General features: G+C 39.1%; 2 protein-coding genes across 4 annotated transcripts in view; one reads left to right on the top strand and one right to left on the bottom strand.

Annotated features, from left to right (window-relative positions):
* adat3 (adenosine deaminase tRNA specific 3) overlaps positions 1-2,551 on the top strand; it is a 21,601-nt gene extending 19,050 nt beyond the window's left edge. The window contains exons 1-2 of one of the 2 annotated variants that reach the window (XM_061926272.2): positions 1-42; positions 986-2,551. The exon at positions 1-42 is cut by the window's left edge and continues 508 nt beyond it. In XM_061926272.2, the coding sequence (XP_061782256.1) occupies positions 990-2,018 (1,029 nt within the window). In that variant the 5' untranslated portion in view covers positions 1-42; positions 986-989 and the 3' untranslated portion in view covers positions 2,019-2,551. The remainder of the gene's footprint in view (positions 43-985) is intronic. The other variant, XM_061926271.2, reaches the window with a different exon arrangement.
* A 5,199-nt stretch (positions 2,552-7,750) lies between these two features.
* Positions 7,751-25,888, bottom strand: ormdl1 (ORMDL sphingolipid biosynthesis regulator 1). 2 transcript variants are annotated; one of them, XM_061926246.1, is made up of 4 exons: positions 25,775-25,888; positions 20,996-21,175; positions 17,356-17,507; positions 7,751-8,267 (listed from the first exon to the last, which is right to left on the bottom strand). In XM_061926246.1, exons 2-4 carry the CDS (start codon positions 21,167-21,169, stop codon positions 8,132-8,134), a joined length of 462 nt encoding a protein of 153 aa, XP_061782230.1. In that variant the 5' UTR covers positions 21,170-21,175; positions 25,775-25,888; the 3' UTR covers positions 7,751-8,131. The 2 variants fall into 2 exon arrangements, with proteins under 2 accessions (XP_061782230.1, XP_061782231.1); XM_061926247.2 differs by having other exon boundaries at positions 20,996-21,170; positions 25,775-25,824.
* Positions 25,889-26,053: the final 165 nt, after the last annotated feature.

Genomic DNA, 26,053 nt, shown 5'->3' with positions numbered 1-26,053 from the left:
AAACTGGACAGATCAGCTTTCAGGAAAAGAGAGCGAATGAGGGTATGTCTACAGAATATATTAATTGATGAAAATTGGGCTGTCTGCACTCTCAAAATGCATGTTGTTGCCAAATGTATTTCATATGCTGTAAACCTAGTTCATAGTTGTTAGTTTCCTTTAATGCCAAACAAACACATACCAATCGTTGGTTAGAAGGCGATCGCCGAATTCGTCCTCGCTTTCTCCCGTGTCGCTGGCTGTCGTGTCGTTTTCGTCGGTTTCACTTGCATACGGTTCAAACCGATATGGCTCAATAGCTTCAGTTTCTTCTTCAATTTCGTTTTCGCTACCTGCCTCCACACTACAACCATCCGTTTCAATACATGCGTAATCTGTTGAATCTCTTAAACCGCTGAAATCCGAGTCTGAATCCGAGCTAATGTCGCTATACCTTGCTGTTCTATCCGCCATGTTTGTTTGTATTGGCATCACTGTGTGACGTCACAGGAAAATGGACGGGTGTATATAACGATGGTTAAAATCAGGCACTTTGAAGCTTTTTTTAGGGATATTGCGTGATGGGTAAAAATGTGAAAAAAACTTTGAAAAATAAAATAAGCCACTGGGAACTGATTTTTAATGGTTTTAACCCTTCTGAAATTGAGATGATGTTCCCCTTTAAGAACTTGGACACAAAGCAACACTGGAGGTGACTGACGTGCGCATTTTCCGTGCATGCGTATTAGGCAGCATTGCGCCGGCTGACGGAGTGGGGTAGGGGGTCTTTAACGACCATTGTGTGTGTGTGGACAAGGATAAGGTTAGGTGGAATAACCTGTGTAAACAGGGCCTAAATGGCGCTTATAGTACCCATTGTGAACAGACGCTGGCTTGACTATTAGCATATTTAGTGAGCCGGACGAGACATTTAAATCCAAGCAACACAGTATTGGGGATAAGGAGTAATGCTAACATTTCACTGGTGTGACTTTCTAATTCACAGGACCATGGAGCCAGAGACCAAGCGGTGGAAAGGGACCACGAGTGACTCTTGGGTTGCTCACCCTGTCCTGTCAGATGAGCAGACACAAGTCATAGAGCTGATTGACGCTTTTGCCGCACCGATCGTCAACAAGAGAGAGACATCTCGACTGGTCAAAGAGTTGAACAGTTGCTACCCCCTGAAAGGCCTTCAGCACGTGAAGCGGGTCCGAGCGAGCAAGGAGGAGGGCTGTCCTCGTCCTTTGGCCGTCCTGCTATGTCTCGTCAGCGAAGCACCAAACACGACCTCGTTCAGCATCGCATCTCTGCTGCCGTCTTGTGTTGTCGGACATGACGGACTAGGCGAGCCTTTCCTGGTCAAGGTTCCCGCGCGTCCTCCTTTGACCAGGCCCCAATTCGAGCTGGCGAGCCAGCACTGGCCGACCTCTTTCCATGAAGACAAACATGTGACGGACGCCCTGAGAGGTGAACTCTTCAGCCGAGCTCAGAGAGCTAAGATGCACATGTTCATGTCATCTGCCGTGGCTGCTGCCAAAGAAGGAAGGGCTCTGGGAATGGAGGCAGTGGGAGCCGTCTTGGTCGACCCGGTCTCGGAGACTATCATCGCGGTCGGCCATGATTGTAGACGCAAACACCCGCTGCTGCACGCTGTCATGGTGTGCATTGACATTGTGGCCCGCTCGCAGGGCGGTGGTTGTTACTCCTTTGACGAACACCCTGCTTGCAGGGGTCCGTCGCCTGGCTCCATTGCCCCAGCAGTGTCACCCTCCCGACCTCATGTAGAGGGGAATGCATCGCGGCCGTACATATGCACCGGATATGATCTTTACGTGACCCGAGAGCCTTGTGTGATGTGTGCTATGGCGCTGGTCCACTCACGGATAGGCCGTGTGTTTTATGGGGCTGCCTTTGCAGACGGAGCCCTGGAGAGTACATTTAAAATCCACACGCACAAAGATTTAAACCATCGCTTTGATGTTTACAAAGGAGTGCTAGGCAAGCAGTGTCAGGATCTCAACAGTTTGTCTCTTTGAAACTTGGGTTTTATCATTTTTAGACTATAATATTTCATTTTTTTTAAGCCAACACATGAATATTTGATGACATTTCATGTAAAAGTAGCAAGTGAATATTTGTTTTGAACAAATAACCAAGTCAAACAGCATGTTAGGGTGTCCCGATCTGATATTGATATTAGCATACTTGCCAACCTTGAGACCTGTGAACCAGGAAGCACACGACCAGAGGTGGGTAGTAACGCGCTACATTTACTCCGTTACATCTACTTGAGTAACTTTTGGGATAAATTGTACTTCTAAGAGTAGTTTTAATGCAACATACTTTTACTTTTACTTGAGTATATTTATAGAGAAGAAACGCTACTTTTACTCCGCTACTTTTATCTATTTTCAGTTCGCTACTCGCTACTAATTTTTATCGATCTGTTAATGCACGCTTTGTTTGTTTTGGTCTGTCAGACAGACCTTCATAGTGCCTGCGTTTCACCAAATACAGTCACTGGTGACGTTCACTTCGTTCCACCAATCAGATGCAGTCACTGGTGACGTTGGACCAATCAAACAGAGCCAGGTGGTCACATGACCTGACTTAAACAAGTTGAAAAACGTATTGGGGTGTTACCATTTAGTGGTCAATTGTACGGAATATGTACTGTACTGTGCAATCTACTAATAAAAGTTCCAATCAATCAATCAAACGTGTGAAGGAAAAAAGACCCTTTTTTATTTCAACCGTACATCCCGTCAAAAGCCTAAAGACTGACTGCACAGTTCCTGTCTTCACAATAAAAGTGCCGCTCCATCGCGCCTGCGCTTTCAAAACAAGAGTCTCCGAAAGCCAGCGCAAACAAGCTAGCAAGCTACGGAGTTTGCCGCCAATGTATTTCTTGTAAAGTGTATAAAAACGAATATGGAAGCTGGACAAATAAGATGCCAAAAAACCAACCACTTTCATGTGGTATTAGACAGAAAGGAGGAACTTTTTTTCTCCTCCATTTGAAAACGTGGACGTTATCATCACTACTGTCTGATTACAATCAATGCAAGTCATCAGAATCAGGTAATACACCAACTTATATTCTTGTTTTCATGAAAGAAAGGAATCTATATGTTAAACATGCATGTATATTCATTAAAACACCTTTAACATGTAAACAAAAACAGCAAAATAAATATATATAAATTATATACTGTATATATCAATGTATGTATGTATATATATATATGTGTATATATATATGTGTTTGTGTATATATATATATATGTGTGTATGTATGTATATATATATATATATATACACGTGTGTGTATATGTTACTCAGTACTTGAGTAGTTTTTTCACAACATACTTTTTACTTTTACCCAAGTAAATATTTGGGTGACTACTCCTTACTTTTACTTGAGTAATAAATCTCTAAAGTAACAGTACTCTTACTTGAGTACAATTTCTGGCTACTCTACCCACCTCTGCACACGACACACAGCGTGACTCGGGGACGCACACAGGGAGGGTACGAAGTACAGATTGCTACGTTCTGGCAAAGGATCTCTGGTGGCGGTTGTTTAAGTAGTCGTCTCGCTCATCAGTGTTGATTGAAGATGGAACGCAGCAGCATGAGTGACGCGCGCTTGGAGGTGCGCTCAGCGCGGCTCCCAGATAATTGCGCACTGGTGTGCGTCTGGGCCGTGACATAGATGGCAGTATTGCCCTGTTTAAGAGTGTCACAACATTGCTGTTTACGGCAGACAAACTGCTTTACGGTAGACGAAAACGTGACTGCTGTTGTTGTGTGTTGTTGCCCCGCTGGGAGGACGTTAATGAAACTGCCTAACAATAAACCCACATAAGAAACCAAGAACTCGCCCTCCATCATTCTAGTTATAACGTGATTGGACATGCACGCTGTTTATATTGTGGGAAAGAGGACGTGAAAACAGGTCAGGTCCGCATGGCCTGAATTTCGGGAGATTTTCGGGAGAAAATATGTCCCGGGAGGTTTTCGGGAGAGGCGCTGAATTTCGGGAGTCTCCCGGAAAATCCGGGAGGGTTGGCAAGTATGATTATAAGCAATATCTGCGGCTTTACTTTTGATCACATCCATCTATCCATTTTCTTCCGCTTATCCGAGGTCGGGTCGCGCGGGCAGCAGCCTAAGGAGGGAGGCCAGGACTTTCCTCTCCCCAGCCTCTTCGTCCAGCTCCTCCCGGGGGATCCCGAGGCGTTCCCAGGCCAGCCGGGAAACAAAGTCTTCCCAACGTGTCCTGGGTCTTCCCCGTGGCCTCCTGCCGGTCGGACGTGCCCTAAACACTTCCCTCGTTAAGCGTTGGGGTGGCATCCCGACCAGATGCCCGAACCACCTCATCTGGCTCCTCTCCATGTGGAGGAGCCACATGTACTTGATCGCAGATGACTCTAATTTAAGCATTTTTAGGCACTGCTTTGCTATATCAGTGCGGCCGCCATCTTTTGGCAGTCAAGATGGCCCCATCAAACACTACAAGTCAATGTGACAACATTCTAACATTTAAAGTTTTTGATGTTGCACACTTACAGCAGCAATCATGGAAAGGAAATGAATGTTTTAAAAATAGTGACACTGTAATATATGGTCTTCTTTTCGAGCAGTTGCAGTAGGTAACACTATATTTTTGCCTCATTCTTGTGAGAATCGTGCATGTGACTTAAGCAATAGTGAGACTATCAAACAACTACCAGGTAGTATCTGTGAGCAGACGATATTGTCTCATCACTTTCTCTTGCGGACTAACCAGGTCAGTAGTGCATTCCTAATTCATGCTTAAAGGATGAGGCAAAAAGTGTTACTTACTTTACAGGGCCTGCTTAATGTCTAAAATATGAAAAATCTAATATGATATTGTATTACTGTTGAAGGCTTGGCAAATGACTGCCGTAAGATGGTGGACAGCTTGACGTACAATTAACCATCTCCTGTAAATGTCTAGGGCTAAATGTACTAAAAATATCAATATTACGGTAATATTGGTCACTAGATGAGACCAAACCAATCAGAGCGCGCTGTTTCGTATCGTGGCCGCTGATTGGCTCAGCTTCACCGTATTGGATTAAACGAGCGTAAAGGTGACCATGTGGGTTATTTCATGTTTAGAGGGCTTTCATGTTATAACACGTTTGTTAGAAGGCCGTAAACAGTTTTTTTTTTATATACTGTAGCTATGAAAATATTTATATTATTATGAATCATTCTTGTATTGCGAATTTCCATGGTCAGGCCAAGAACCAATTAACAATAAATTATATTTCATCTTATTACTTCTGTTTGTCATCAGATTCAATCATTTTTTGTCATATTTTGTAACATTAAACCCACTTAAAAGCACTCCAGAGAAACAAAATCACGTCATTCAAAAGACAAAGACGCATACTTATCCCTCCAGTGACCAAAAAAAGAGAAAGGTTGCGCCACAGATAAACAATATGTCAACACAACTTACATAATTCTCAAAGACATTGTTGACATAAAATAAATGCATTAAAACAAACAATGCTAATTTATAATGGATAAGCCATATGCATGCGACTAATAAGCATTAGAGATTTTACAGGGTGATTTCAACAACTCTAAACTTGGTAATCAAACAGCTGGGACAATATTTACAGTATAAACACCCTGTAGGACTCAACCTAATGGCAAAGACTACTCCCTGACTATGGCAACGCACCAAGTACAAACTGAAATGAATGCATACAATGCATGAGACTCTGAAGTGTAAAAAAACAAGATATAACAATTCAATATTATACAGTCCATTCGAGACTTCTATCCAGCAGCGCTAAGAATCAGAATGGGGAGGCCACATGATGACAAAAACATCATGTATCACTTGATCACGCCCTTTTTAACATTCCACACCACAGAGTAAGTAAAAAGTATATATTATTTGTGCTGATATCGGATCGGTATCAGCAAATAGCATACTGATATTGCAGCCTTGACTATCGGCGGTGGAAAAAGTTGTTCTGGACACTCGTATATTCGCATTGGTTTTGTATCCAAAGACTGTTTTGCACTACATGCCATACTCCTAATAAAGAACGAATACATTTGACACCCTTTATGAAGTCTGTGTATCAATAAAGAGTCACAGCCACTCCACTCTTAGGAAGTAAACATTTTTGAAAAATACATTTGGGGTATTGGCATGGCTACAAACAGTGAATTCAAGACCTATCAAGAAAAATACATCACTGTTTATTTCCTTACAAAGATAGGAACAATTTGCAATTGTTATGATTTATTGTAACAGAGATAGAATGTAAAAAAATAAAATAAATACAATCCAAAAAAAGTGAATATTGTATTCGATTAAGAAAAGTAATTACAGTATTTGATCCAACTGCATCAGGGCTATTTAACATACCGGCCCCCAAGTTCAGTTTAAAATTTGGGAGACAAACAGCAACATTCCTAAAAACAAGAGTGCTGCTGTCGTATAAAGTCATGTGGACCACTTGTAAACACATTGACAGATCATTGCATTGACATTTAACACTTTTAGCAAACTGGGGTGTTCCTCAAGTCACCCCTTTGAGTCCTCCTTTTCAGCAGTTACATTTTTTTGGTAATGTTATTTATGTAACTAAGGTGTTGCTGTAGCTATTTTACTTAGGATGCAATCAGTAGTATTTTTTTCATCTTCTTTAGTCATACTCCTGGTGTACCTCAAGGTTCCATTTTAGGTCCTCTCTTTTTCATCCTTTGAACTATTAAGCTGTTGGCCCGTGGCTTCGGTCAAAACTTTTTGCAGCAGACTCTTAAGAACACCAGCGTGCGGTCATAGAGATGATATGTGACAAGCTTTTTTTTACAGAAAGTCCTTAAAAACAGCACAGCGCTCCTGTAACTCTGACAAAATATAGACCAAAATCAAATGTTGACTGCATAGGACACTGGTTCTCTGCAAAATAATACTAATGGTGAAAGGATAAGTCCGGATAGTCTTGACTCTCTGGAAATGTAGCCCATACTTGCCAACCTTGAGACCTCCAATTCAATTGAAGTACTCCGAATGTCAACTCAAAAAACCAATGTGCTTTGTTCAAACCTCACCACCACCATCTGCAGGACCAAAGAGCTGTCAAAGGACCACAGAATGGTCATAGAAAGATCATCACTTTAATCACGTACACAACCAAATTAGTCGTTTTAAATTGAACCCAGTCTCTTGAGGAACAGTGACTGCACTGTGTTTGTGGGTCAGCTTCTTGGTCAATGGGGGAAAAGTGGGTGAGTTGTCTTGCCCAGGACACGGGACAAGGAACCCTACAATTACCTACCTCCTAAGCAACGCTGCCCTGAAATAAATAATTCCCTGGTTACCTGTAATCATATCCAAGCCGCGGCAGTAAAAAGCGGCAAATCCTAACCACTAGACTACCGCCGAGGTGATTGTGGGAGAAGATTGTAGACCTGAACAGGACTTGGTGAGATACTACTGTCTCGATTATTTGGAAATGGAAAAAAATACAAGTTAACAGTAATTCACCCTCGCTCTAAGCTCCATGCAAAATGCTTAACCTAGTGAGGTATCCATCCATCCATTTTCTACCGCTTGTCCGTCCCGAGGGTGCTGGAGCCTATCCCAGCTGTATTAAGGTGGAAGGAGGGTTACACCCTGGACAAGTCGCCACTTCATTGCAGAGCCTTGTGGGGTAAGAATTCCAAATTCAAACATGACTTCTGCTTACCAACAAGTACAAAGTCATGCTTTGCATTATTATTATTATTATCCACAAGAAAATATAAAATGTTCACTTATTTCATTTTTTTTCTGGATTTGTGCTTTTTCTCTATTTTTCTCAGTTACAATAAACCATAAAACTGTTGCTTTCTTTGTACAGCTGTAAATTCACAAAATCAATGGAGAAGGATCAGAAGAAAAATACATAAAAATACAAAAAGTCTGATTCCTGGGCCAGCCCAGGCCCGATCAGACCACAACATATCGTAACGCAAGTTAGAAATGCACATTGCATCCGCTCTCCAAAAGTTTCCACATTAAAAATGTTTTCTGACTGATTTGAGTGACAATGGAGTTATGGTAATTAACTGCACGTGTTACACAGAATACACGATGAATAAACCACAATTAGTATTTGTTGATCCCGAAGATTCTCACTCTGTGCAGTTGTGGTAGTTTTGGGATCAGCACGCTTAAAAGTGACGTAGTGTTTATAAAGAAATGTGTTGTGTCATATTTTGTGTAGAAACTTGCCAGGAAATATCTGTGGAGAAAAAAAAGGAGAGTAATTAGAATGATTGAAACATTTAAATCCACTACATCAATATGTCATACCAGTATGATCGCTATTTAAATGATTTAATAGCAAGTGTTTTCTGTACATATATTTATTTGCCATAGTTATATTTGGTGCTAAATGCTAAGATCTCACGAATAAAGTCATTCGAATGGAACAGTGTGAATGTGGCTTGTCATTACAACTCTGTACAGTAGATGGCACTGTAACTCTGCTTCTTAACACAGGGATCAGATCAAGAATTAGTCAAGTGACTTTGTAGCTATATTTATGGATGGGTACCAACTTCGGTACTTTTATAGGTACCGACTGAAGGACAGGGGTATTCGTCAAACACTGCTTCTAGTCTACATAATGTTACAGTTGTCCATAGCAAAAAAGCAAGCATGTCTGATTGGGGCTGCACGATTTTGAGGAATAAAATGTGAATTTTCTCTCCAAAATAGCGATGGCAAATTGATTTGCGATTTATATATTTAATGCATAAAACTGGGAAAATAATAAGTGAAGGAAGACATGTTTCTTTAAGACTGTCAATTAACATATTCTTGTCTCAAGGTGCCACACATTAAGACAATATTCAATTATTTACTTTTTAAAAATGTGGCAGCTCTTGTCTACATCAGGGGTGTCCAAACTTTTTGACTGGGGGTTCGTATTGGGCCGAGCATGCAAAGTAATATATATACACATACAGTCGTGATCAAAAGTTTACATACACTTGTAAAGAACATAATGTCATGGCTGTCTTGAGTTTCCAACACTTTCTACAACTTTATTTTTTTGTGATAAAGTGATTGGAGCACATACTTGTTGGTCACAAAAAACTTTCATTAAGTTTGGTTCTTTTATGAATTTATTATGAGTCTACTGAAAATGTGACCAAAACTGCTTGGTCAAAAGTATACATACAGTAATGTTAATATTTAGTAGGCATGGTGTTCCTGGGATTAAAGGCCTCACCTTTTCTGCTCCAAACATATTGCTGGGTATTGTGGCCAAACAGCTCCATTTTTGTTTCTACATCACATGGGCAAAGATAAGCCCTTCTGGAGGAAAGTTCTGTGGTCAGATGAAACACAAATGGAGCTGTTTGGCCACAATACCCAGCAATATGTTTGGAGGAGAAAAGGTGAGGCTTTTAATCCCAGACACACCACTCCTACCGTCAAGCATGGTGGTGGTAGTATTATGCTGTGGGCCTGTTTTGCTGCCAATGGAACTGATGCTTTACAGAGAGTAAATGGAACAATGAAAAAGGAGGATTACCTCCAAATTCTTCAGGACAACCTAAAATCATCAGCCCGGAGGTTGGGTCTTGGGCGAGGTTGGGTGTTCCAACAGGACAATGACCCCAAACACATGTCAAAAGTGGTAAAGGAATGGCTAAATCAGGCTAGAATGAAGGTTTTAGAACGGCCTTCCCAAAGTTCTGGCGTAAACGTGTGGACAATGCTGAAGAAACAAGTCCATGTCAGAAAACCAACAAATTTAGCTGAACTGCACCAATTTTGTCAAGAAGAGTGGTCAAAAATTCAACCAGAAGCTTGTGTATGGCTACCAAAAGCGCTTTATTGCAGTGAAACTTGCCAAGGGACATGAAACCAAATATTAACATTGCTGTATGTATTAAAATTTGGTCACATTTTCAGTAGACCCATAATAAATTCATAAAAGAACCAAACTTCATGAATGTTTTTTGTGACTAACAAGTATGTGCTCCAATCACTCTATCACAGAAAAATTTGAGTTGTAGAAATTATTGGAAACACAAGACAGCCATGACATTATGTTCTTTACAAGTGTATGTAAACGTTTGACCACGACTGATTCTGTGTGTGTGTGTGTGTGTGTGTGTGTGTGTGTGTGTGTGTGTGTGTGTGTGTGTGTATATATATATATATATATATATATATGTGTGTGTAAGATGGCGGTGCGAGTGAGCGCATCGGCCCCTCTCACCCCGATGTGTTTTGACATGTGTTTTAGTCATCTTGGAATTGTTTGTTTATGTAACCCGACGCCTTCTCCAATTCAGAGGAAAAAAAATATGATGACAAAAAAGCTGTTGTGTTAATATTTCAGCTTCAAATCAGATGGACATCAACACTGACGAAAAGAGACAATGTCCGACCTAGTTTTTCCAATTGGGAAAAAATGCAATTTAAGATGTTCAATATTCATTTAAAAAATAGTTAACACAATTTTTGGATTGTATATATATATATATATATATATATGTATATATATATATATATATATATATATATATATATATATATATATATATATATATATATATATATATATATATACACACACACACATTTATATATATGATTATAATACTATAATTAATTTATTATTAATAATTATAATTGGTTATTAAGAGTATATGAGAATTCAACCCCTACCTAGTTCATTTCCGTGACGACCTCCTTAAAGTTTTTGAATCAATAGAAATATCAAGCAGCTACAATGCGGCAAACATGGATAAGTGTTTTTGCATTTTCCCCATCATCCCTTGTAATGGATTTAAATGGGTGTAGTTTTTATTTTTTTTACGCTGTTTTGACATTTTTTATAGTATCCACAAAGTTCTACGAGCAGGATGTTATGTGTGATGATGAATGTTTGCGGTGGTGGAATTTTTTTTCTCTGCACCAGGACTAGGGAAGGTTGTTTGGATTGGGTCACATCAGTAAATGCTGTGCACATACACACATTGATGTACTATTAATGGCCACTGACTTAAGTTACTTTCATAGGCCATCAGATTGCGACAAGATGGCAGCTATCAGACTGCTGACGATTTGTATATTATATGAAAACACCGCCCTCTCGGCCAAATTGCTTACTGGACTCAGTGCCTTCTCGCGAGCCAAATTAAAAACGCCAGCGGGCCGTAGTTTTGACACCCCTGGTCTACATTATGCTTTTAAATTGAATAAATAATCGATAACAACTATAGTGTTTTAAATGTAATGTAATCATAATATATAATACTAATGCAAGTATGGTACCCATTTAAAATGATATAAACATTTATTTCTCATTACAGTAGAATTGTTCACCATTGTACTCTAATTGGGAGGCAAATAATTGTGTTATCTTAAAGGCCTACTGAAATGCGATTTTCTTATTTAAAACGGGGATAGCAGGTCCATTCTATGTGTCATACTTGATCATTTCGCGATATTGCCATATTTTTGCTGAAAGGATTTAGTAGAGAACATCGACGATAAAGTTCGCAATTTTTGGTCGCTGATAAAAAAGCCTTGCCTCTACCGGAAGTAGCAGACGATATGCGCGTGACGTCACAGGTTGTGGAGCTCCTCACATCTGCACATTGTTTACAATCATGGCCACCAGCAGCGAGAGCGATTCGGACCGAGAAAGCGACGATTTCCCCATTAATTTGAGCGAGGATGAAAGATTTGTGGATGAGGAAAGTGAGAGTGAAGGACTAGAGGGCAGTGGGAGCCATTCAGATAGGGAAGATGCTGTGAGAGGCGGGTGGGACCTGATATTCAGCTGGGAATGACTAAAACAGTAAATAAACACAAGACATATATATACTCTATTAGCCACAACACAACCAGGCTTATATTTAATATGCCACAAATGAATCCTGCATAACAAACACCTCCCCCCTCCCGTCCATATAACCCGCCAATACAACTCAAACACCTGCACAACACACTCAATCCCACAGCCCAAAGTACCGTTCACCTCCCCAAAGTTCATACAGCACATATATTTTCCCAAAGTCCCCAAAGTTACGTACTTGACATGCACATAGCGGCACGCACGTACGGGCAAGCGATCAAATGTTTGGAAGCCGCAGCTGCATGCGTACTCACGGTACCGTGTCTGCGTATCCAACTCAAAGTCCCCCTGGTAAGAGTCTCTGTTGTCCCAGTTCTCCACAGGCCAATGGTAAAGCTTGACTGTCATCTTCCGGGAATGTAAACAATGAAACACCGGCTGTGTTTGTGTTGCTGCAGTCGGCCGCAATACACCGCTTCCCACCTACAGCTTTCTTCTTTGCTGTCTCCATTGTTCATTGAACAAATTGCAAAAGATTCACCAACACAGATGTCCAGAATACCGTGGCATTTTGCGATGAAAACAGACGACTTAATAGCTGGCCACTATGCTGTCCCAAAATGTCCTCTACATTCCGTGACGTCATCATATCGAGACGTTTTCAGCAGGATATTTCGCGCGAAATTTAAAATTGCACTTTAGTAAACTAACCCAGCCGTTTTGGCATGTGTTGCAATGTTAAGATTTCATCATTGATATATAAACTATCAGACTGCGTGGTCGGTAGTAGTGGGTTTCAGTAGGCCTTTAAATAAATAAACAAACAAAACAATAAATGGACTCATTTATGTAAGCATAAATCTTACTTAAATAAATATTGAACATCTTAAAGTGAATTTTTTTGTTGGAAAAATTGATCGGACGTTGGGCTCATAGTGCCCATCCGATTTGAAGCTGAAGTATTACCACAACGAGACATTTAGCTTTGCAATCTTATTTTTTTCCTCCTAATTTGTTACTTTGCGGAATTTCTCACTGGCGAAGCTCTCTGTTCTTGCGTGCGGTCTCGCCGAGTCGCTCTCTGCCTACCAAGACAAAGATTGTGAAGGACTGAAAAGAGGTCTCACTGTGTTCAGTTAATTGTACTGTCAAATAAACACGCTCAGGTGCTAAGAGAGATGCACAGAGGGAGAACTCTTTTTCCCTGTTTTGAAGCGAAGAAAAAACACGAGGCTCAACAATTCTGATTTTGCGAACATCTCTGTCACTCAAATAAATGCCAGTGACGACTGAGGTAAAAAACAGAAACCTCAGCTGCTGGTCAATAGTGAATTACAAAATTAGATTGTGTAGTTCAACAATTTAACATTTATTACCACAGGAACACATACTAAAGTAATTAAAGGAAAATGATGTACCTTTGAGTATCGATATCAAAACTGGGAATTGGTACCGTATCGGTTCAAATGTATAAGTTACCCATTTCTATTATAGAGTATTAGTTATCAATACTACTATTTAGTAAAGGAGATTTGTAAGATGGCGGTGCGAGTCAGCGCATCGGCCCCTCTCACCCTGATGTGTTTTGACATGTATTTTAGTCATCTTGGAATTGTTTGTTTATGTAACCTCACGCCTTCTCCAATTCAGAGAAAAAAAAATATGATGACTAAAAAGCTGTTGTGTTAATATTTCAGCTTCAAATCAGATGGACATCAACACTGACGAAAAGTCGAGATGGCAACAAACAAAGAGACAATGTCCGACCTAGTTTTTCCAATTGGGAAAAAATGCAATTTAAGATGTTCAATAGTCATTTAAAAAATAGTTAACACAATTTTTGGAAACCCTGGAAACTAACATGCTGCCACGGAGAAAAGACGGCAGAAGACCAGCAGGGGTGCTGTATGTATATATATATATATATATATATATATATAAATGTTTATTTATTGATGCCTCCCTTTAAATTATTTGTGTATCTTTTAGTAAACACTTTAGAATAAACACATTTCAAAATAGATTACAAAGGCTCCTCCTTTGCCTGTTGACATATGCGGTAACGTATTGTGTCTGTCACCACCCGATTTGTACCGGAAGACCTGATTGGTCCACACATGCACAAAAGTTACGTAATTTCCTGTCCACTTGTTTTACGGCAGTTATGTTCGTGTCACTGTTACAATGGTTCTTGTGATATTTATTTCAATAAAAATGTTGTATAAAACAATTGTTATTTATTTTGAGACCGTACGAATCTGTACAAAATCCTGATTGATGTGCTCAGCAGCCTTAAATGGTAAATAAGTTGATCTTCTTTTACTACTTTATTTACAGTACATCAAATACATCAATTCACAATACTGACAATTGAAGTAGACTTCTTGTTAGGACGCAGGTATAGATTTAAAATAGGAGCCTTACTCGCCGTTTTAGAAAGAAAGTGACAAAATCTTTGTGCATGTGTACGTCGGTAAACCTCCCACCTTGACAACCTCTAAAAAAGTGTGCTAGCCGCTGGGTTAACTGTTCGTAATTTTAGCCTAGTGGCTAGTACACTTACCTGTCAGTTGGACGACGTGGGTTCGCACACGAGGCAAGATCGATACACGACGCAGGCTAATCTTTCCTGTGATAAAATGGCAACCAAGGTAATCAAAAAGGTCAACCAACGAACAAGATTTCTCTTCAGAATCTCCTCTCTGGTCAACAAAAGCACCATGAATATTCTAGAGGGAACTCTCATTCAACCATTTTTTGATTACGCATGCACCTCCTGGTACCCTAGCACCTCCAAAACCCTCAAATCTAGACTCCAAACATCCCAGAACAAGCCAGTCAGGTTACTTCCAGACCTCCACCCCGGATCACACCTCACTCCTACCCACTTCTCCAAAGTGGGCTGGCTCAGGATAGAGGACAGAGTAAAACAACTTGCACTGAGCCTTGTCTATAAAATCCGCTACACCTCCCTGATACCGAAGTACATGTCAAACTACTTCCTTAACGTAAATGACCGCCATAACCCCAACACCAAGGGGAGCTCCACAAACCACGTTAAACCCAGATTCCGTTCTAACAAAGGTCTTAACTCATTCTCCTTCTATGCCAAATCAATATGGAATGCACTCCCAACAGGTGTAAAAGAAAAAGCATCTCTATCCTCATTCAAAACCGCACTAAAAGAACACCTCTAGGCAACTTCAACCCTAGACTAACACCCTCCCCCCACCACATCCCACCTCCCCGGATTATAAATAATCAAATGTAAATAATCAAATGTATATACTTGTTGTTATGCTTTCTGAGCTCACTATGTTCCCTGCTCGCTGTACATTTCCTACCAAGTGAGACCTACACTGTTTCAATGTCCATTTCTCAGATGATATAATTGTTGATGACTGAAGTGCTGATATCAACCAAACCTAACCCCCCCCACCCCAACCCTCTCTACATCCCACCCCCCGGATTGTAAATAATGTAAATAATTCAATGTATATACTCTGATGATTAACTTGTGTGATGACTGATAGTATATATTTGTACCATGAATTGATTAACGTGGACCCCGACTTAAACAAGTTGAAAACGTATTCGGGTGTTACCATTTAGTGGTCAATTGTACGGAATATGTACTGTACTGTGCAAACTACTAATAAAAGTCTCAATCAATCAATCAATCAATCAAAAAGCTACACACGCGTGGACTGATCAGGTCTTCCGGGACCAATTGGGTAGTGACAGTGTCATTTCCGTTTTTCGGACGTGTGCATTCAGGGTAGTTGCTAACTTGCTACTAGGTAGTTATATTATTTGCTCTGGGTCTCTCAAGACTGTTATTAATCGACTTTCTAAATTCCTGTTCATAGCTGGTAACCCTGTGCTGTAACGCTGGTTCAGCTCGACTTCTATTAATGTGTATGGAATTACTGTATTTCAGCCACGGTAGCTAGCCACCTTTGTCAGGACGCTACAATTGCATCGACAACACGTTTGTTGTTACTTGTTGCTCTCAATTTTGCGAGACACAACTGGAATGTGTATGCATTATCCCAATAGAGCGATAGACTTAAAGGGGAACATTATCACAATTTCAGAATGGTTAAAACCATTAAAAATCAGTTCTCAGTGGCTTATTATATTTTTCGAAGTTTTTTTAAAAATTTTACCCATCACGCAATATCCCTAAAAAAAGCTTCAAAGTGCCTGATTTTAACCATCGTTATATACACCCGTCCATTTTCCTGTGACGTCACATAGTGATGCCAACACAAACAAACATGGCGGAAAGAACAGCAAGATATAGCGACATTAGCTCGGATTCAGACTCGGGTTTCAGCGGCTTAAGCGATTCAACAGATTACGAATGTATTGAAACGGATGGTTGTAGTGTGGAGGCAGGTAGCGAAAACGAAATTGAAGAAGAAACTGAAGCTATTGAGCCATTTCGGTTTGAACCGTATGCAAGCGAAACCGACGAAAACGACACGACAGCCAGCGACACGGGAGAAAGCGAGGACGAATTCGGCGATCGCCTTCTAACCAACGATTGGTATGTGTTTGTTTGGCATTAAAGGAAACTAACAACTATGAACTAGGTTTACAGCATATGAAATACATTTGGCAACAACATGCACTTTGAGAGTGCAGACAGCCCAATTTTCATCAATTAATATATTCTGTAGACATACCCTCATCCACGCTCTTTTCCTGAAAGCTGATCTGTCCTGTTTAAGGGACGTGTGAGCCAAGACATCCAGGGGGTTTAGCTCGCTCGTCTGTGGGAACAAACTGCCGCCATTGCTTGCCGTGCTACCGAGGTCCTTTGTCCCTGAATTGCTCACACACTCCGGCAGATTCAATGGGGGTCTGGCGGCAGATTTCTTTGACTTTATCGTTGGAAATGCATTTGCTTTGAGTGTCGCAGGATATCCACACATTCTTGCCATCTCTGTCGTAGCATAGCTTTCGTCGGTAAAGTGTGCGGAACAAACGTCCAATTTCTTGCCACTTTCGCATCTTTGGGCCACTGGTGCAACTTGAATCCGTCCCTGTTCGTGTTGTTGCACCCTCCGACAACACACCGACGAGGCATGATGTCTCCAAGGTACGGAAAACAGTCGAAAAAACGGAAAATAACAGAGCTGATTTGACTCGGTGTTTGAGAAAATGGCGGATTGCTTCCCGATGTGACGTCATGTTGTGACTTCATCGTTTCGAGAGCGAATATTAGAAAGGCGTTTAATTCGCCAAAATTCACCCATTTAGAGTTCGGAAATCGGTTAAAAAAATATATGGTCTTTTTTCTGCAACATCAATGTATATATTGACGCTTACCGTACATAGGTCTGGTGATAATGTTCCCCTTTAAAATTTGAACTTTAGACCAAATGTATGTTGTTTATATCGCGCAACTCGAGTCACACGCGAACATTTCAGCAGATGATTTCGGCTGAGATATTTGCCCTAAACAAATCAGCATTCACAAGGAATAATCAGTACTTACATGATTATTGGGGAAATGGTGAAGAATTTTCTAGAAGATGTGAACTGCAAGCCATAATCGAGCTGTTCCCAGTGTGTAAGAAGTCTTGCCTTTCCCTGGTCAGGGGTCTCAAAGGGCGTCCCTTTCACTGCATGCATAAACACGTACATTCCCTAAAGAGATGCAAAGTCAGTCAGTATAAAATCACTGTGAACAGAACCAGAAACCAGCAAAATTAGGACACAGAGGAGCTTATCTCCGACAGAAGATTATGTAATCGTGACCATTGATTTGTCTGTCTGTTAGTGAGCAAATAACAAAAAAAAATTTTATTATCAGTTTTGTTTTTCTTTAATACTACACAGACTTAAAAGTAGACAGTAGACCAGGCCTATTCAACTGGCGGCCCGCTTTGGCCCGCCGAACATCCCCCAAATAGGCTTGATGATACCATTAAAACTTGGGTTGCTCATTTACGTAGTACTCTTGCCACCCCACAAGGAGCAACAGCGAGGCATAGTTGTCACAATGAAGCAGCAGTGGGGTGAGTAGAAGAAGACTACCGTATTTTTCGGACTATAAGTTGCAGTTTTTTTTCATAGTTTGGCCGGGCTCCAGTGCGATTTATATATGTTTTTTTCCTTCTTTATTATGCATTTTCGTTAGGTGCGACTTATACTCCGAAAAATACGGTACTCATAGATAGATAGATAGTACTTTATTGATTCCTTCAGGAGAGTTCCCTCAGGAAAAGTTAAATTAATATTCCAGCAGCAGTGTACAGAATTGAGATCGATTTTAAAAAGTAAAAAGTAAATAATGGGGGTATAAATGGAAATAAAATAGAAAATATTACAATAACAATACAAATAAAAAGCAACAATAACTATACAAATATAACAGTAAAAACAAGAATATAACAAGAGAAACTAGGCACCAGTGACCATGTTATGAAAATGTATTGCACTGTTTTTTGTTGCAGTTCATTCAACCCTAATTTCTTTTTAACTAAAAAAAATAAATTAATTGACTTTTAACGACGACTGGACAACAAAGTATGAATGCTAGAGTCATTGTTTTCTGGCAGACCTTTTAAGTGACAGACACATAGATCCAAACAAGCAGCAACGATAGAAAATCCCAGCGTGTAAGCTTCATCACAAAACTTGGTCAGCTCTTTGTAAGTACATATTGTGCATAAAGATATTAAGTTTATGTATTGAAATTGCTGACTTCATGATGTCTTTTGTATTCGTGGTCATATTGGTATTTTGTGAAGTGAAGTGAAGTGAATTATATTTATATAGCGCTTTTCTCTAGTGACTCAAAGCGCTTTACATAGTGAAACCCAATATCTAAGTTACATTTAAACCAGTGTGGGTGGCACTGGGAGCAGGTGGTAAAGTGTCTTGCCCAAGGACACAACGGCAGTGACTAGGATGTCAGAAGCGGGGATCGAACCTGCAACCCTCAAGTTGCTGGCACGGCCGCTCTACCAACCGAGCTATTTTGTCTGAGGGTAACGATCAAACCTTGTTTAATACGTGTAGTGCTAAATTTGCCCAGTAGAGGGTGACAATGCTACACCTTAGGTTTAATTGTGAAAAGTCACATACAGTGTGCGCAATGATTGGTGTGTGGATGCTGTGTAATTTCTATATGTGTAAACATTTGTAGTTTATTGTGTGAATATATTACCACTAAACCTTCTATATTATTTATGTAAAACACAAAATAGACATTATACTTTTGTAATGTTTATATTTTCAGTCTTACAAACCTAAATTAAGGAAGAAATGAAAAGCAATAAAACTAAGGAAGGAAAACAATGCAAAAGAAGGAACATCAATCCTAAACAAAACTTCTAGAGCTTCGGTTTCTTCATGCTTTTAACTAGCTGCACATGCTGGAAACGAGTAGTGAGGGCAGAATAATACATTTATTGACAGAGCAGTGTGGAAGCCGATGTGTTTACTTTGCAATTAAGTAAACGCAGTCTCAAAGGATTATCACCTGCTGAGGCACTTTCTGACGAAACATCCACATATGGATGTCCGGCCCTTGTGGATTTTTGAATTTGTGTGAATTGGCATAATCATTACATTTCGAAATTCTGGAGGCACTGGCTATTTCTATTACCCATAGTGAAGGGTTCCAAATTATGTCAGTGCCACGTAAAATGTAATTTAAATAAGATGTTGAGACAGATTGGGTGGATTAAAAGCTTCATTCTCTGTAAATGTAAACCTGTTGGTAGGTAATTAGAAATGGGTTTTGGGTGGGTAAATTTTGGATTTTTTTTTTTTGTGATTGTATTGTACTCTATTTTGTATACTATATGTTCATGTCCAAATGCAGCTGTGATAGGCTCCAGCACCCCCCGCGACCCTGACACGGACAAGCAGTAAAAAAATGGATGGATGGATATGTTGATGTATATTTTAGTTGCATTTAGGGATTCCCTTTTTACAGAACGGACTCTAACATTAACAAAACGAACAACACTGTTGTATGACGATCACGTCTGTAAATAAATAAATGAAAAACTAAAGGGTGCCATATATCGATACCTTTGTTGCACGTCACTCAAGCAGCACTCAGGGCAAAGTCAGCCACCATTTTTCAACACCAAGTAAGCAAGTATGCTTGGTAGAAAATGCTCGAACCCAAAGTTAGGCTCCACTCTTTTAAAATGTGCTAGCTTGATGCTAATTTATATTGTATTTGTCATGGACGGATTAGCCGTAACAATTTTACATGGCGATTTCAACACCTCCAGATTTAGTAATGAAAAACACAACTAAGATAATTGTTACAGTTTAACAGTGGGTGTGGAATAAGCACAATACTTACAGTATAAACACGAGGTAGGTCTCAACATGACATATTCAACTTTGAGCTACTTTCTAGTTACACAACATACCATAGATAGCCCAGAGCAGTATACAGAGCGAGTATGGCCAAATCGGTTTCAAAGTTGGTAGCAAACATGGCGCCCTGTAGCCACGTGGGGGGCTTTTGACCAATCCTTTAGGAGAATTGGTCAATCGTTTTGGTCAACTACCCAATAACAATCAAAATGGTTGCCACCCATGCATATAGTGGCCACTTGTCTAAAGTGACCAATTTTGCTTTATTCCTTGAGTGGTTGGTATTGACTGTTCTTATTTGTGCTGGCATGCAGTCCCTGTTTACATGATGTATTCGCATATCAGTCTCTAGTGGAGCAAAATTTAGTACAATTATCACTTTTTGGAGAATTATTCATACAGGGCTAAAAAATACAATACTGTGGTGTGTGGAATGTTTGCACCATTTCTTGTTAACTTTTTTTTACTTAGTTTTTGTCATTTGTGCAATGCAAAATAAGCTTATCTGAAAAGCCGGTTTTGTCTACAGGTATTTGAAGTTGCGATATTATCAGGCTAAAACAAGGATAGCAACAAAGGTGAAACTTCTCCTGAGGCATTTGGCTGAGCACCTGCAGATTGTAAGTGCATGTAACACAAAGCTTGATTGCCTTTGTATTTGTATACTGAATATATTTAAACAGACTTTGGTTCAAAAAAAGAGTCAGTTGTTTTTGCTTATAGCAAGAAAAGGCCAATGAGGTGGTTTTAACAAAGTGAGAAGCAAGGCAACATACAAGTCTGATACTTACAAAGTTGTGGATGACATTAGTGAGAGTCCACACCACTTGTACACTGAAGAATGGTATGCTCAAGAGCACAATGTGAAGTATTCCAACACCGAGCGCATAGGTCAGCCAGATCCCTCGACTGTTCATGACCCGGGTGTTGGGGTTCACCTCACTGTGTGCCACACCCACATTCATTCTGTTCTGTCAACAAAAAACATTGTACTTTTATAGTTTCTTCTGTAATAACTATTGAATAGTTAGAGTGTCCTGATTGAATATTGATATCAGCAAAATAATGTATCAGATTTTAGCAGCTTCTATGTAAAATCTTTACTATAGATTCCGATTCAAGCAGTACTCAGTGTGGTAACTCTCCTCCAATAAGCACACAAGGTTGGTATTTTCTTGTATTTTACTAAAGTCATTCAAAAATGTGAAAATGGTAGACTATAGGTTAATACAGGAGCAAACAGCTACACAACAGCTAAGCACAAGCTAGACATATGTAATAAGTTTCCTTAAGTGAACAATATCGCAGTCTAAACCTCGACATTTGTTAATATAAACAAGTATCAAATATTTATAGTTGCATATTTTTTACAGATGCGAAGTCTCCAAGGCAGAAGCGTCTAAGTACTAAGCATTATACAACTCCCTGAGCTTATAGGGGAACCGCACTATTTTGGAATTTTGCCTATCGTTCACAATCATTATGAGAGACAAGAACACACAAGTGTTAGGATTTTTTTTTAGGATCCGAAGTATGATTAAAAAACGCTTGCAATATGCGGCTAATGGGAATCACAATTGTAGCCTTCAAAGCCCTCTAAAACAACTTCAAAACCCTCCATCAACGTTTTATATACACTCTGCAAGTATATATATATATATATATATATAATTGTCGTAACAGACACGTTCAAAACAATATGTAGTACGCTCAATATTTACCATATTTTGTTAATATTATGCAATACTGTAACTTCATTCCTCAGCGCATTTATTTCCGTTTCCATTGCAGCACACTTTCGACTTTCGGCAACAAATGTGTCTTCTTACTTCCGGAAACAAACGCAAGTGTGTTTTAATCATGGCAGACTTGTTAACAGATAACAAAAACGACTATTTTTGGACAAATTAGGTTTCACAACTTTATATTTTTGAAGCTGAATATACGGAGGATGAACTGCTGCTAATAGAAGCGAACACGAACAGAGAGTGAAACATTGGAGCAGATGGAAGCCGAGAGAGTGAGGCCCGTGTGAATCGCTATGTGGCACTTAGTGCCAAGCTCTATGAACATAAATGGCATGCTTACCCAAAGTCCACATAAAAAAATACCCAGGCTAGCTCGACCAAACAGACAACTGTTCATTGATTGAGTCACTGTAATATTGATCATGATACATGCAGCTTGTTATTACAACTTTACAACTACATACACTGTTGAGTTAGCGGTGTACAAACAAAACATGAAATGTGGGCTAAAACTTTACAGACTGAGATACTGTAATATGATTGTTCATGTTTTTCAGTCAGTACAGATTGGTGTCCTATCGAATTGCGTTGTGCATTACAAACTCAAAAGCGATTCAACTGCTGACGCAAAAGCTCGCTTACCTCTTGCCATAGCATGCAGTCGCAAGGCGAGGTCTTACTAGGCTGGAAAAAGAGTTTGGCAGTGTTCGCTCTTACAATAACAATATCGCTACAGCTTGGTTATTGTACAGGTTGCGGAACGTAAATGAAGTATTGTTGGCGGTTTTTGTATGCATTTTTAAAGTGATTTAGTGGCACAATGGATTGCTTGGATTAGCTGCACTGCCAGCCACCAAGAACGAGCCAATTTTTACAACTTAGAAAACTACTTTTGTCTTCTTGTCGCTCATTAGGATTGTGAACAATAAGCAAAATAAAATAAAAAAAAGTGCAGTTCCCCTTTAACTTGAATGTTGTAGGCAAGAGGTGTCAACAAAAAAACAATTAAAAACAACTTAAAGACAGCATAAGTCCATTCCAGACAGTTAATAATAAATAAGTTAATGTTTTCAATACCCACTACTGTACTCTGTTTGAGTCATTTCAAACAAACAAAATATTAAAAATATATATGATTTGTGCTGATATCGTATCTGATCAATATCAGCCAATAGTCACGGCTCCAATTTCGGTAATGGATCAAAAGTGAAAAAGTTGTATTGGGACACTCCTGTTGAACAGTGTATTTGATTGATGGGTCACATTGGTTCTAATTTGTGGACGTGTAATCTAAGCATTTCAAATCCAAACAGCCCCAAACTGTCCTCTACAAAATCAAAAAGTGTAAAGCATTTTCCTTGAACTGTGTTTTACAAACATGTAGAGTGGTACATCGGTTTTCATACTCCACACTTTTTATATAACTAATTTCTTCCGGTTAAAACTTAAGCCCAAATTTTTGTACGATTCTTTTAGATACCATCTCGGGTAACAAACTCGCCTGTTTACATATCATTCTGCGGTATTGAGTGCCCAAACAGAGAATATCACTTGTTGATGACTCAGTCTATGTGTTTTTTTATTGAGTACAAATGCAAAATTCCCCAACATGAGGCCAAAAAAAGTTGTGAGTACCGACACTTTGATTAAGAATGTGAGAACCATTATTGGATTTAAGAAATAATTCATAGTAAAGCCATCCCCTTCTCCCTCTTTGCCATCTTCACCAACAACTCTTTAGAAAAGATAAAAGTGGCATTAAATGTGAATGTATCCATCTCATTCTTTTTTTGTAATGTATTTCATATTGTTTTCTGCACATACAACTATGATTATTCTCTGTAAAAGGTGTGTTACTAATTGTGGGTGTCTAGAACGGAATAATTGAATGTGTGTAATTTCTTAAGGGAAAAACGGCATTGCTATTCGTACGATTCGATCTGTGTTTGACCTTTTGGAATTAATTATTAACAAAAACCAAGGTTCCACTGACACATATTGGTTTAGAATATTTGTATTGCACCATTTTATTTCCAGAAGCTCTAATATTGCTAACAAATGCTGCACTATACCTTTGCCCCTCACAGGCCTAAATGTATCTTGTTGAACTTTGTTCTCTGGCCCACTTTCAGCTGACAGCTAAACAATTTTATAAAAGCAGTGGTGACTTATTTTTACCTTACTCGGCCAGATGCATGGCACAATTATTAGAAGAGTCAAAACTGTATTGCAACAAACTTTTATTTAATTTAATTTTTTTATTGAACAACAAACATACATTTATATCCATCCATCCATTTTCAACCGTTTGTCCCTAATTCCTACAAATGTCAAGGCACTTTCAACATCAAGGAAAGAAAACAAAAGCAGATACATAATAAATAATAATAATAATAAAACATATGAAAAAAAGACAAAAGGGCTACCTAAAATCACTTTAAATGTTTTTAACAAAGATATCAATTAAAGGGCTTTTGTACTCTTAATCATTCTCCAAGATTTGATTGATAATTGTAAACCATTAAGCCAATTAGAAAATGTAGGCCTTACTTTCATAAATCAACATTTATGTAGAACATTTTTTGCCTGGAGCATAATAATGTTGACAAACATTTCTATGTTACAGTCGTTTATAAAAAAAATACCAAATGTGTTCTCTTCTATAGAGAATGGGGACATCTCCACACCCTTGTCTCTCAGCCAATCTCTGATCTCCTCCCAAAACACATGTACATTCCACAAACAGATGATTGACATCCTCTACAACTCCACATATATAACAGCCATCAACCTCCAATTTAAGTTTAAAAAAATCCTTTGAAGGAGGTATATTCAATTAATAATTTTAAATTGGATTTCTTTAATTTTGGGAAGAATTGGGTATGTAATATATCTTGTCCTTATTTTCCTTAGCTCAACTTTTGTAAACTCTTTCTGGATATATTGTCAATGAACTGTGCCTGGAAAATAATATTTCACTAAAACTGCCCTCATATATTTGTTGGAACATTTTTAATCACAGAAATGAACACCTTCAATATTAAGGTTTCTCAGACAAGGGGTAGTATTTGAATATACAACCTCCTGCGTCACCATAGATTTTAAGGATAGAGGTATTGCTTTGGTTATCTTTTAAAGCAGATTTTTTTTAACAACAACATTGATAATTTTCTTACATTTTTTCATACGTAAACAAACTGCCACAACTGTCCATAAAATGCCTGACAGCCCAAATATATTCTAACGAACTACTGGTGTTAATGATTATGTTAATGTGAATTTTTAGAGGTCCCATGATCCTGAACGCAACCGCTCCTAAAAGATGATTGGTGGAAAAAGCGGAAGTGCTGATGTAGGTGCAGGAGAACGGAGAGAGAGGTGTGTACAAGAGAGAGGATACGTTGCTGGAATTGAACATGTTTTTTGGCTTAAGGTTGGCAATAACAGTTCAAAAGAGCGTCGGACTCTGTCTGTACGCTGCAGTATTTACATGACAATGACCAAATATTGCAACATAAAGAAAAAATGCTATTGTGCATTCATATTCACTAAGTGATTAAAATTAGAGCAACAGATAATAAGCCTACTTTGGTGTGACACAACTGGAAAATTACTTGAATACTACATTACAATTGTAAATCACGGTAGGTGCGTAGCCTACTTTATATATTGTTATTGTTACAGACTAATAATTCGTCCCTTCATGCGTTTAACCTCTCACAACACTGTCCCTATTACTTAAATCTTTTGTAAACTAATGTACGTTTGATGGGTTTGCCGGGTAACAGTGAAACCACATAAAATAAAACCACAATGACTTACGGGTAGGAAGGAGCTCAACTGCGAAGAGAAACGTCTAGCCTTCGTGGACGTGTTGCGTTTAGGGACTCACTGAGTCGAGCGGAAGTACATGCAATGTCAACTACGTCATTGTTTTTTAGCCCTATTTAAAGCCTGCTGAGGCACTTTCCCAAGGTATATAACGACAGTGGGCAACATGATGCGTTCATATTGAGCCTATATGTGCCTACAGTGTATCCTAAATAAATAAAGACTTCATAAAGTGATATGTTGTTGGTTTCATTCACACTCATAGAGGTT

The sequence above is a fragment of the Nerophis lumbriciformis genome, linkage group LG31 (genome assembly GCF_033978685.3).
Source record: "Nerophis lumbriciformis linkage group LG31, RoL_Nlum_v2.1, whole genome shotgun sequence".
NCBI lineage: Eukaryota > Metazoa > Chordata > Actinopteri > Syngnathiformes > Syngnathidae > Nerophis > Nerophis lumbriciformis.
Note: the sequence above shows the minus strand (reverse complement) of the source record. Positions and strands in the feature narration are given on the sequence as shown.